The sequence below is a fragment of the Alexandromys fortis genome, unplaced genomic scaffold (genome assembly GCF_014885135.2).
Source record: "Alexandromys fortis isolate MF-2015 unplaced genomic scaffold, M_Fortis_MF-2015_v1.1 scaffold_262, whole genome shotgun sequence".
In the NCBI taxonomy this organism is placed as follows: domain Eukaryota; kingdom Metazoa; phylum Chordata; class Mammalia; order Rodentia; family Cricetidae; genus Alexandromys; species Alexandromys fortis.
The window spans coordinates 828,290-839,279 of record NW_026068147.1 but is presented as its reverse complement, the minus strand read 5'-3'; the positions used below and the strand labels follow the sequence as shown (position 1 = coordinate 839,279).

General features: G+C 47.5%; 1 protein-coding gene across 4 annotated transcripts; it reads left to right on the top strand.

The window, feature by feature from the left end:
* Nucleotides 1-1,949: 1,949 nt before the first annotated feature.
* LOC126491425 (carcinoembryonic antigen-related cell adhesion molecule 1-like) lies at nucleotides 1,950-9,519 on the top strand. Of its 4 annotated transcripts, none has more exons than XM_050127091.1 (7): nucleotides 1,951-2,183; nucleotides 2,990-3,349; nucleotides 4,356-4,631; nucleotides 5,073-5,324; nucleotides 6,650-6,870; nucleotides 8,086-8,140; nucleotides 8,885-9,519. In XM_050127091.1, the coding sequence occupies exons 1-7, from the start codon at nucleotides 2,120-2,122 to the stop codon at nucleotides 9,139-9,141; spliced, it is 1,485 nt and encodes a 494-aa protein (XP_049983048.1). In that variant the 5' UTR covers nucleotides 1,951-2,119; the 3' UTR covers nucleotides 9,142-9,519. The 4 variants fall into 4 exon arrangements, with proteins under 4 accessions (XP_049983049.1, XP_049983048.1, XP_049983047.1 ...); XM_050127089.1 differs by having other exon boundaries at nucleotides 1,960-2,183; nucleotides 6,650-6,925; nucleotides 7,865-8,140; XM_050127092.1 differs by lacking the exon at nucleotides 8,086-8,140 and having other exon boundaries at nucleotides 1,950-2,183; nucleotides 6,650-6,925.
* Nucleotides 9,520-10,990: the final 1,471 nt, after the last annotated feature.

Sequence of the window (10,990 nt, the reverse complement as noted above, 5' to 3'; positions counted from 1 at the left end):
CTCCTGCAACCAGGCATTGCCTGGTTGCTTGAGTAGATCTCCGATTCTCTGGAAAAGCAGCCAATGCTCTTTACCACTGAGCCATCTCTCCAGCCCGAAACCCAAACCTTCCAACCCAGAGTTCCAATCTCACAATATCTGCCCTGCTTCCTTCTGACCCATCCTTCTCCCTGTCCGTCTGGGCTCTGTTGCAATATGCACAGCTATTTGCAGCTTCCAGAGAAGGGCTACCTCCCATCATGGACCACCTGTGCTCCTAGAAGGCCCTCCCTCAGCTTCTCTTCCTCCTTGAGAATTCAGCTCTTTAAAAATAGCAGAGCACGGGGCTGGAGAGATGGCTCAGAGGTTAAGTGTGGTGGTGTGTGTCTTTAATCCCAGCACTCAGGAGGCAGAGGCAGGAGGATATCTGTGAATTCAAAGGCCAGCCTGGTCTCTATAGAGAGTTGCAAGCCAACCAGGGCCTACACATTAAAATCTCTAGCTAGCCTCAGTACAAGCACTTCAGGAGGAGTTAGGAAACCCTTCCCTGTATTCCGAACACCGTCTGTCCTTCCATCATAACCACTTGTTTATTTGGCTGCCTTTCTCACAAAGCTGTGAGCTCCTCAGAGACTACCGCATGACATTCCCTTCGTGTATTTAGTGCCCAATACAGAGCTTAGTGTCTGGGAGCTTTCAATAAAATGTAAATGAAGGGATGGATGAAATCAATGTGTGAACATACAAAAGGTTTTAATTTATGTGTTAAGATTTATTTTTATTTTATGAATGTGTATGTTTGGCCGGCATGTGTATATGTGCACTGTGTGCATGCCTGGTGTTCATGGAGACCAGAAGAGGGTGTCAGATCCTCAGGACAGTTGTGAGTCCTAGACCCAAGTCCAAATCCTCTGCAAAAGCAGCAAGTGCTCTTAACCGCGGGGGAGTGGATGCAACGCCATCAGCCTTCGGGGAACTGCAGATCAAAGCGGCAGTGAGTCTCACCTCAGCTGTTACAGTCTCCAGCAAAAGTCTACCTAGGTCCTCAAAGGCAGCTGCACACTGGGACCTTCCCTGGGAAACTTGGTGCTCAGCTCCACTACAGCCTCTGGAGCTTGTGACAGCACAGACATGGGCTGCAGGTCTCCTCATGGACACCAGGGGGCGACAAAAAACACATAATCAAGAGGGAACCTCCCTGAGGCCTGAACATATCTTGCAGCCTTGTCTCCATCCCAGTTCCAACAGACCTAGAGCTCCGTCACATAATCATTTCCTGTGTCTCTGAGAATCTAACTCTACAAGGAGACCCTCCTCCATGAAAAAAGATGGGGAGATCACAGGGCAGTCACCAAGGAGAACAAAGGCATCCCAGAAGAGTCAGGGAGGGCATGGGCAAACCTGATTCACACTTAGCTAGCACAGGGAGCTGGGGGGAGGGGAGTCTCCCTGGGGCTCTCCATAGGAAGCTGGAGCACACAGTCCTCTTTCTAGGACACAGGTCACCTCCTCCTGCATGTCAGGATGTGAACCCCAGAGATAACTTGTATCCCTGGATCAGACACCTGACTGGTGAGAGCAGTGACCATGGATCTGGTCCCTCCCCAGTCATCACTCAGACCTTTTCCAGCCCCTAGAGAAAACTGCCACTCCCTCCCCGGAGTAGCTCCCACTTTCCCAGAGCACTGAGATCACAGGGCAGACTGGGCTCTGCTGGGCTTTTGTGTCACAAGGAAATACACTCTTGGCTATAGGAAGTGCAGGGAGAAGGTCCTGGGGTGAGCTGCTGTTCTCTCGGGGCACAGGACACCTCCGAACCTTGTGGCTCAAAGTATGTTCTAGAACACTAAACAGGAAAGAAAGAAAGAAAGAAAGAAAGAAAGAAAGAAAGAAGGAAAGAAAGAAAGAAAGAAAGAAGGAAGGAAGGAAGGAAGGAAGGAAGGAAGGAAACAGAAGGATGGGGGCAGCACTGACACACAGACTCCACCCCCAGCCCATGTGACTCCAGGAGGTGTCCTCCTCCGAGAGAAGGCTCAGTTCTGGAAAGAAAAGCAGAACAGACACCAGGGCAGCCACACTTGGCAGCAGCCTGAGAAGCAAACCTTCTGTCCAGAGGAAGAGCCTAGGCCACAACAGAGACATGGAGCTCTCCTCAGCCCCTCTCCACAAAGGACAGCTACCCTGGAGGGGACTCCTGCTGGCAGGTGAGGAGACATTCCTCAGGGGTGTGGACAGCAGAGGAGCTCAGAGACTGGATGGGGTCTTCTGGGAGGGGGACTGTGCCTGAGAGGAGACATCTGGTTTCTGCTTGAAGTCTGAGAGCAACAGGAAGCTCCCAGTGAATGTGAATTGGTAAGTGGGGAGGAAAAACTCAGGGGTTCCCTATTGTTAGTTTATCAGCACTGGCCTCTGTACCCTGAAGACTGACTCCCACAACTGTGTCAGGGTGACTCTCCAAGTAAAACTCAAACTGGGGCCAGTAAACAGGGTCATTTCATACTTATGACCCTGAGAAATCTGCACATAAACCCCAGGCTCTGGGACAGTGATTTGTTCACAGGATCTGAGCCTCTTCCAGGCAGTGGGGTTTAAACCAAAATCAAACTAGTTCTCCTCACAGAGTCCTGGGCAGGAAGACAGAGCAGCAAGGACACCTAGAAGGTGGGGTTGGGGTTGACAAGGACTTCAGAAGAAACAGAGCTGGGAAGGTCAGAAAATGAAGGCTCGGAGTCTTTAGAGGAGGAGGTCAGAGAAGACATGTCTACACTCACCAAAGATTCTGAGTGTGAGCAGGGATCTGAGGGAGTGAGGGGTTGGCTATGCAGACACCCGAGAAGACAGTTTCATTCAGTGGAAAGATTCAGGGATACTGAGGAATGGGGGTGATGCTGCTGACCTCCCCCCAGTAGGACACACACACACCAAAGCTGAGAATTGAACACACTCAGGTCTCAATTTCTACCAAATGCAAAGATCTAATATTGATAGATTTTTCTCTCTTCCTTCTTAGCCTCACTTTTGATCTACTGGAGCTCTCCCACCACGGCCCAAGTCTCTGTGGAACCAGTTCCGCCCCACGTTGCTGAAGGGGCGAATGTTCTTCTTCTTGTCCACAACCTGCCAGAGACACTCCGAGTCTTTTTCTGGTACAAGGGAGAAACTGTGGATGACAGGAAAGAAATCGCACGATTTCTAATGTCCAATAATATAAAGAAACCAGGGCCTGCATGTAGTGGCAGAGAGAGAATATACCGCAATGGTTCCCTGCTCTTCCAGAACGTCACTCTGAAAGATGCAGGCGCCTACATGCTATATATGAAAAAGAAAAACTTTGATATAAGGAAAGCATTCGTACAGTTCCATGTCTACCGTAAGTAATTCTCTGTAACCTCAGGGTCATGGGTGGAGCTAATCCTACTTCACACATAAAATTGTCAGTGTTATGGTCCCCACATTGTGGTTCAAGCCTTTAGTAAAGGACACAGAGTGGAGGAAACAGCAATAAACCAGAATCCCTCACTTGAATCTACCCTCTGAGAGAGGGGTTTGGTAATTCAGCCCAGGCATGTCAGATTCTGCCCAGGGTCCTAGATGCTCATCGTGAACATGGCCCTGAGAAAGCCCCTTCAGGTCTCAGTAGGGCCTGGCTGACGAAACCATGAGATTTTCACAGAGACATGAACACCCAGAACTTTAGTCCAGATCTCTGTCCCTGACTGGACCAGGAATCCTGAGAATCTTATAGACTGGGCTGTAATTTGACCTCCTGTTGGAACTGACAGGGGACAATGATTGATTGTAGGCTGGTAGTCTGCTGACCGTCAGCCTGTGAGAGCCATGTCTGAGGCAGGTCACGTAGGCATCTCCTGAGACTCAGTGTGCTCAGCATAGGTGGACGGTTATGAAAGACAACCAGCCAGCTGTCCTGATGGTCTTCTGAGACCTCACAGGAAGGTGGAGAGCCCTAAAGAGATGGGAGAAAAGTATACAAATGGCAGGTCCTTGCCTCTTGGGGTCCAGCCCTGGGATTATTTCCTGCAGGCAAAAAGAGACACTGCTTGGTGGAAGGTCAGGCCACTGGTCACATTTCAGGTGAACTAGTAGGCATGGCAACAATCATTTACCCTGTGTTGTATTCTAGGGAAACTGAGACAGGAAACACAGTCACTGAGTCAGGGTCACACAGGCCATACACAGCACAGGAGGCCACATTGTCTCTGAGAGCTCAGCTACACCATCTGTAATTTGCTTCCTGCCTCATTCTTTGAGGATCTGGATTTGTGAGAAGATAGGAGACAATCTCTGTTGAAAGAGGCCCTTGCAAGAATCAGAGGCACCACATAGGGCAACCTTCTCTCTGTTGTCTGCACACACAGCACGGCTACCCAAGCCGAAAATCACAAGCAAGAATTTCTATGCCAGGGAGGGGTCTCCAGAAGCATTAATGTGTGAGCCTGAGACTGAGAATACAAGCTACCTGTGGAGGAGAAATGGCCAAAGCCTCTCAGAAGGTGACAGGCTGAAGCTGTCTGAGGACAACAGGACTCTCACTTTACTCAGTGTTGTGAGGAATGACACAGGAGCCTATGAGTGTGAAACCCGGAACCCAGTGAGCACCTCCCGAAGTGACCCATTCACTCTGAACATTACTTGTGAGTATTTTCTGTTTCATCCTTTTTACAGCTGTCTAAATACAGATGGTTAGAGCTAGGACACTCGGTCCCCTTGGGTTGATGACACAGACCCACCACACAGATCCCTAGGCTGACTAGGGCCTCCTGGCCCAGCCCAGGTACATGCAGCCAGGCCCAGTATTGAGCTGGAATGGGTTTGATGGAGACAGGGGACAGCACAGACTCAGGCTGAGTGCACACGTCACTGTGCAGTGGGGATGTTTGTGTGCTGTGCTCGAGATGGATCAGGACTTGTGCCTGCTACATGAATACTCTTCTAGTAATCTGCACCCCAGCTCTGGGTGGGACCTGCGCAGCTGAGGTTATAGCACAGCTCAGGGAGATACTATGTTCTTCTGCAGACCAGGATTGCCCTTCCCTCTGCTGATATCACATGTGCCTTTGTTCTGTTTGCTCCAGATGGTCCAGATGTCCCAATCATATCCCCCTCAAATACTTACTTCCGTTCAAGGACAAACCTCAGCCTCTCCTGTCAAGCAGCCTCTAGCCCTGCAATGTTCTATTGGTATTTCAATGGAAAGATTCTATCAAAAGTCAAAGAGCTCTTTATCCTCAACATCACTACTAAAAACAGCGGTTCCTATTCCTGCCTCGTCTATAACTATGTCTTCGGAATCATGAAGACCACAGTCAAGAACATTACAGTCCTTGGTAAGTGGATCTCTGAAATAGTAGCGCCAGGTTTGGAGTGGAGTCTTTTGGCTTTCTGGGAAGACACAGGAGAATTTAATTTCCAGCCCTTATGTATGAGAACAAGCACAACTCCATTCTCCCCTGAGCGTCCTGCTCCATCCCTATGTCTGATCTTCTCCTGCTGCTCTGACTTTCCTGGCTGATAGGGATGGAGCTTGGAGTGTGAGGAGGAGCTTCTCCCAGTATTGGAAACCTCAGGTTGTGGGAGGGACTTCCCAGGGGAGGGAGAGCCTTAAGGTCAAGATTTCTTTCTGTCACCAACACAGCCTTCCTGTCCCCTCCATTTTCTTCTTATGACCTCCATGACATAGAGGAACACCTGGGGCTTTCAACTGTGCTCACATTTTTCCCCTCCAAATACATGGAGAAAACTTCCCACAAATAGGGACCAGCAGTTCAGAGCTTTGCTCCTGGCTTTGCTCCTGGCTCAGGGGTGACTGGCTGAGCTCTGACGCCATAGGAGGGGAAGAGAGGGTGGAGAAGACATCTGGGAGCCCTATTCTGACTCAGAGTAAACCATGTCACTGACAACTTGATGATGTTCTCTCCCTTACTCTTCGCAAGGTTTAAAAACAAATGTCGGCTGAGTGTGGTGGTGTGTGCCTTTAAGGCCAGCAGTAAGGAGAGAGAGGCGGGGAGACAGTGTAAGTTTGAGCCCTGTCTGGTCTACATAGCAAGTTCCAGGCTAGCAAGGGATCTCTAGTCAGACCTTGTCTCAAAAGAAGTTCAGTATGGAAGTTCAGAGTGGCAGGTCAACACTGTGATCCCTCTCTTCCTCTCTGTCCTATTTATCCCATCTCCATGGAGCAGGATATAAATTTTTTCTTAGAACAGAAATTCTTTAGTTTGGAATTTCTCCCGGTCCTGAGGTGTAGGCTTTGTCACCTCTAAGATTCGCTTGGACATCTTAACCCCATGATACATTAGTTAATGAAAAAGAAACAGAAGGCTATTTTATAATGAGGTACCTGACTGTTCACCGTCACAGAAAATGTGAGCAAGAATTTGCACAAGAATCAATGGAATAAACATTCCTACAATGAGATTTGTAGACACATGGGCTGAAGGGGCTCCTAGTGTGGAATTTATACACATAACCCGAGTCAGGGATCACTGTATATGATCTTGGTAGGAGGAAGATTCAGCTCTCTCCTGAGAGACCACATCTTGAACCCAAACATGCGATCTTCCAGAGGGCCATGTCATTCTGTGGGCCCTGTGAGCTGGCTGAGATCTCTGAGGATGAAGGACTCTCAACTGTCCCCTCCACTGTTTATCCACAGAGCCAGTGACTACACCCTCCATCCAGATCAGAAACACCACAGTCAAAGAACTGGGCTCTGTGTTCCTGACCTGCTTCTCACGGGACACTGGGATCTCCATCCATTGGCTCTTCACTGGCCAGAAGCTGGGACTCACAGACAGAATGAAGCTGTCCCTGAACAACAGCACCCTCAGCATAGACCCCGTCAGGAAGGAGGATTCTGGGAAGTATCAGTGTGAGGTCTCCAATCCAGTAAGTTCTGAGAGGAGTGACCCCATCCAGCTGGACATAATAGGTGAGTGACCTCCCCTCCCTTCTTACCCCATAGTGTTAAGGGTGGGGTAATTTGTTTATCAGCAGTGTGCAAAATGTATAAAAGTCACCAGGAGAAAAACATGGCTCAAGATTCAAATACAGTCAGCTTAGTGATGGATACATGTTAATCTCATGATAAACACCACACAAGCTGGGCACAGTGCTTCATGCCTTGAACCCCAGCCAGCACAAGAGAGGCAGAGACTGGTGGATGTTTGTGAGTTCCCAACCTCCCTGGTCTTTGTAGTGAGTTCCAGGTTAGCCAGAGCTGCATAGTGAGACCCTGGCGAGAGAGGGGAGGGGGGGAAGAGGAGCACAAGGCCAGCCCAGGTAACATTGGGAGACTCTGCCTCAGTAGAGAATCTGTGTGGAGGATTAGAGCGGCAGCTGTGGTCAACACTGTGGCCATTCCCGTCTCCTCTGTGGTACTCATCCCATCTTCATGCTGCAGGAAATAAATTTTTCTTCAAAGAGAAACTTTTTATTTTGGGATTTCTCCCAGTCCTGGGATCTAGGCTTTGACACCTTTAAGATTACCTGGGAGATCTGAACCCCATGACACATTATTTAATGAAAAAGAAACAGGGGCTATTTTATAATAGAGGGACCTGACTGCCCATACTCATAGAAAGTGTGAGCAAGAATTTGCACAAAAAATCAGTGGAAAAAAATCCTATGATGAGATTTGTGGACATCTGGACTGAAGAGGTTCCTTTGTGGAATCTACAAAAAAGACCCTGAGTCAAGGGTCAATGTGGGTGATCTGGGTAGGAGGAAGGTTCAGCTCTCTTTACAGATTATATTTGAACCCAAACATGCAATCTTCCAGAGAGCCATGTCATTCTGTGAGTCCTGTGAGCTGGCTGAGATCTCTGAGGATGAAGGACTCTCAACTGTCCCCTCCACTGTTTATCCACAGAGCCAGTGACTACACCCTCCATCCAGATCAGAAACACCACAGTCAAAGAACTGGACTCTGTGTCCCTGAACTGCTCCTCAAACGACACTGGGATCTCCATCCATTGGCTCTTCAATGGCCAGAGTCTGGAGCTCACAGACAGAATGAAGCTGTCCCTGAACAACAGCACCCTCAGCATAGACCCCGTCAGGAAGGAGGATTCTGGGAAGTATCAGTGTGAGGTCTCCAATCCAGTCAGTTCTGAGAGGAGTGACCCCATCCAGCTGGACATAATAGGTGAGTGACCTTCCCTCCCTTCTTACCCCATAGTGTTGGGGTTGGGGCAATTTCTTTATCAAAAGTGTGCAAAATGTGTAAAAGTCACCAGGAGAAAAACATGGCTCAAGATACAAATTCAGTCAGCTTGGTGGTGAATGAATGATAATCTCGTGATAAAACACAAAGCAAACTGAGCACGGTGCTGCACGCCTTTAAACCCAGCACACCAGTGGCAGAGAAAGTGTATCTTCATGAGTTCCCAACCACTCTGGTCTTTGATTAGCAGCACCGGCCACTGTATGCTGAAGACTGACGTTCCCACTCTGTCAGGGTGACTCTGCAAGTAAAACCCAGACTGCGGCCATTAAGCAACATCATTACATATTACCCTGAGTAATCCACAAGTAAACCCCAGGCTCTAGGACACTAATTTGCTCACAGGTATTTGAGCCTGTTCCAGGCAGTGGAGTTTAAACCAAAATCAAACAAGTCCTCCTCACAGAGTCCTGGTGCTCCTGGGCGGGAAGACAGAGCAGAAAAGACCTGAGGGATCTGAGGGAGTGAGGGGTTGGCTGTGCAGACACCCGAGAACTCAGTTTCATTCAGTGGAAAGATTCAGGGGTACTGAAGAGTGGGGGTGATGCTCCTGACCTCCCCCTAATAGGACACACACCAAGGCTGAGAGTTGAACACACTCAGGTTTCAAATTTCTACCAAATGCAAAGGTCCTAATATTGATAAGTTTTTCCCTCTTCCCCTTAGCCTCTCCCACCACTGTCCAAGTCACTGTAGAAGCAGTTCTATCCCACGTCGCTGAAGTGAAGAACATTCTTCTGCGTGTCCATAATCTGCCAGATACAGCCCAAGTCTTTTTCTGGTACAAGGGGAAAACTTTGGTTAAAGGAAATGAAATTGCACGATTTCTAGAATCCAAAAGAACAAATAAAACAAGGCCTGCTTACAGCACCAGAGAGAAAATACACCACAGTGGATCCTTGCTCTTCCGGATCGTCACTTAGAAAGATGCAGAAGCCTACAAGTTAAGTATGAAAATGGAAAACCTTGACATCAGGAAGGCATCTGTGCAGTTCCATGTGCACCCTAAGTAGTTCTCTGTAACCTCTGGTGGAGGAAGCCATTCTGTCACCCTGGGAATGGCACATACATGTTTGCAACTGGAGCTCCTTAGAAGGCGAAACACTTTGGAGAATCCCACCCACTTGTCAAGGCCTGTGGAAAAGATACTGCAGACCTCTGCGCTGATCCCAGAGGAGCATGGGCTTCAGACCTCTCTAACTTCCCCTGTGTTTATTCCTAGGGTGACTCTTAGTTCTGCTTTGTTAGTCATGATTGTGCCTGAGTTTACTGGGAATTAAAGACTCTGCATAAAAATTAAATTTCTCTGATGTGTTATGGAAACCAGTTTAACCTCTTGCCCCTGGCTCCGTTTGCAGTCATCCTGAGTGAGCAGGAGGAGCTCACTAAGGGTAATGATTATTGATTATTCAGTCCCAAAAGAGAACAATATCCTACAAAGAACTTAGAAAATGGTTTCTTAAAGGATGACATTAAAAACTTACAGAAACATATAAGGAAAAGATATAGGACACAAAAGGTCAGGCATTTCTCCCGCCAGAACGTGAACACTCAGATAGTCTTCCAGTGTCAACTTATCAATAAAGGATTCTAAAACTCCCAGTTCCCTTAAGAGAAAAGTGCAGGTAGGAATTGTCAGGAAGAATAGGAATTTTGTCCAGTAGTTAAAGCATTAGGTATTAATCACTATTTTCAGAACTTACAAAGATTTGAATTATAACTGTAGTCTACATAGAGGTGATACACAGATTACTTAGAAACTGGCATACACCTGAAAATGATATCCTAGGTGTGATAATACACTCAGCTGGTGACAAAGATATGAAAGTATAACATTGTAAAGAGCTAGTCACAGGGCTTTAGTCTCTTAGTTTGTAATCAGATGTTTACTCCCAGCTAGGGCACAGTATGAATTAGATGTGCCTGGCCGGATATAAACATTTGGCTTGCACTATAATGATATGGGGTAAAGGTCAATGATGGCAAGGGAGTGGGAAGAAGAAAAATTGAAATGAATAAATGTTAATGATTCTAGGAGAGTGATTAAAGAGAAATGATTTGGAACTGCTCATGCTTGAATGCATTAGAACTTCTGTGAATAAAGACAGCCTGAACTAGTTGGGCCATTAGTTTGAAACACAACAGGTGGCCAGAATCTTCATTCTTTGCCAACTTCACACATCCATCCTGTGGCACAGAACCCCCCGGGCCTGGAGTCCAGCATTCTGTGTCATGGGTGGACAAATCCTACTTCACACATAGGATTTTCAGGCCTGGATGACTCTGTGTTATGGTTCCCACACTGTGGTTCAAGCATTTAGTGAAGGACGTAGAATGGAAGGAACAGTAAATCAGGCTGCCTCATTTGAATCTACCCTCAAGAAGAGGGGGTGAGTTAACTTGCAAGAATCAGAGGCACCACTCAGGGCAACCTTCTCTCTGTTGTCTGCACACACAGCACTGCTACCCAAGCCCAGCATCACAAGCAACAATTCCAGTCCCATGGAGGGTGAGGACTCAGTAGTATTAAGGTGTGAGTCTGAGACTCATGGTGCTATGAATACATTACTAGTACAACCACTCTAGAAGAAAGTTTGATAATTTCTCCTAAAGTCAGACACACACTTCTACAACCCAGCCATCTCATGGGATCACTAGATATTTATTTATCAAAAAAACACACAAACACATGCACAGAGTTGTACATGAATGTTAATAGCATCATAATACACAACAACTAATAATCTGAAAAATTCATCAACAGAGAAACTG

Coding starts and splice junctions, on each gene's coding strand:
- LOC126491425 (XM_050127089.1), top strand. CDS start 2,120: ATGGAGCTCTCCTCAGCCCCTCTCCACAAAGGACAGCTACCCTGGAGG. Junction 6,926..7,864: donor CATCCAGCTGGACATAATAG/GTGAGTGACCTC, acceptor GTTTATCCACAG/AGCCAGTGACTACACCCTCC. Junction 8,141..8,884: donor CATCCAGCTGGACATAATAG/GTGAGTGACCTT, acceptor TCTTCCCCTTAG/CCTCTCCCACCACTGTCCAA.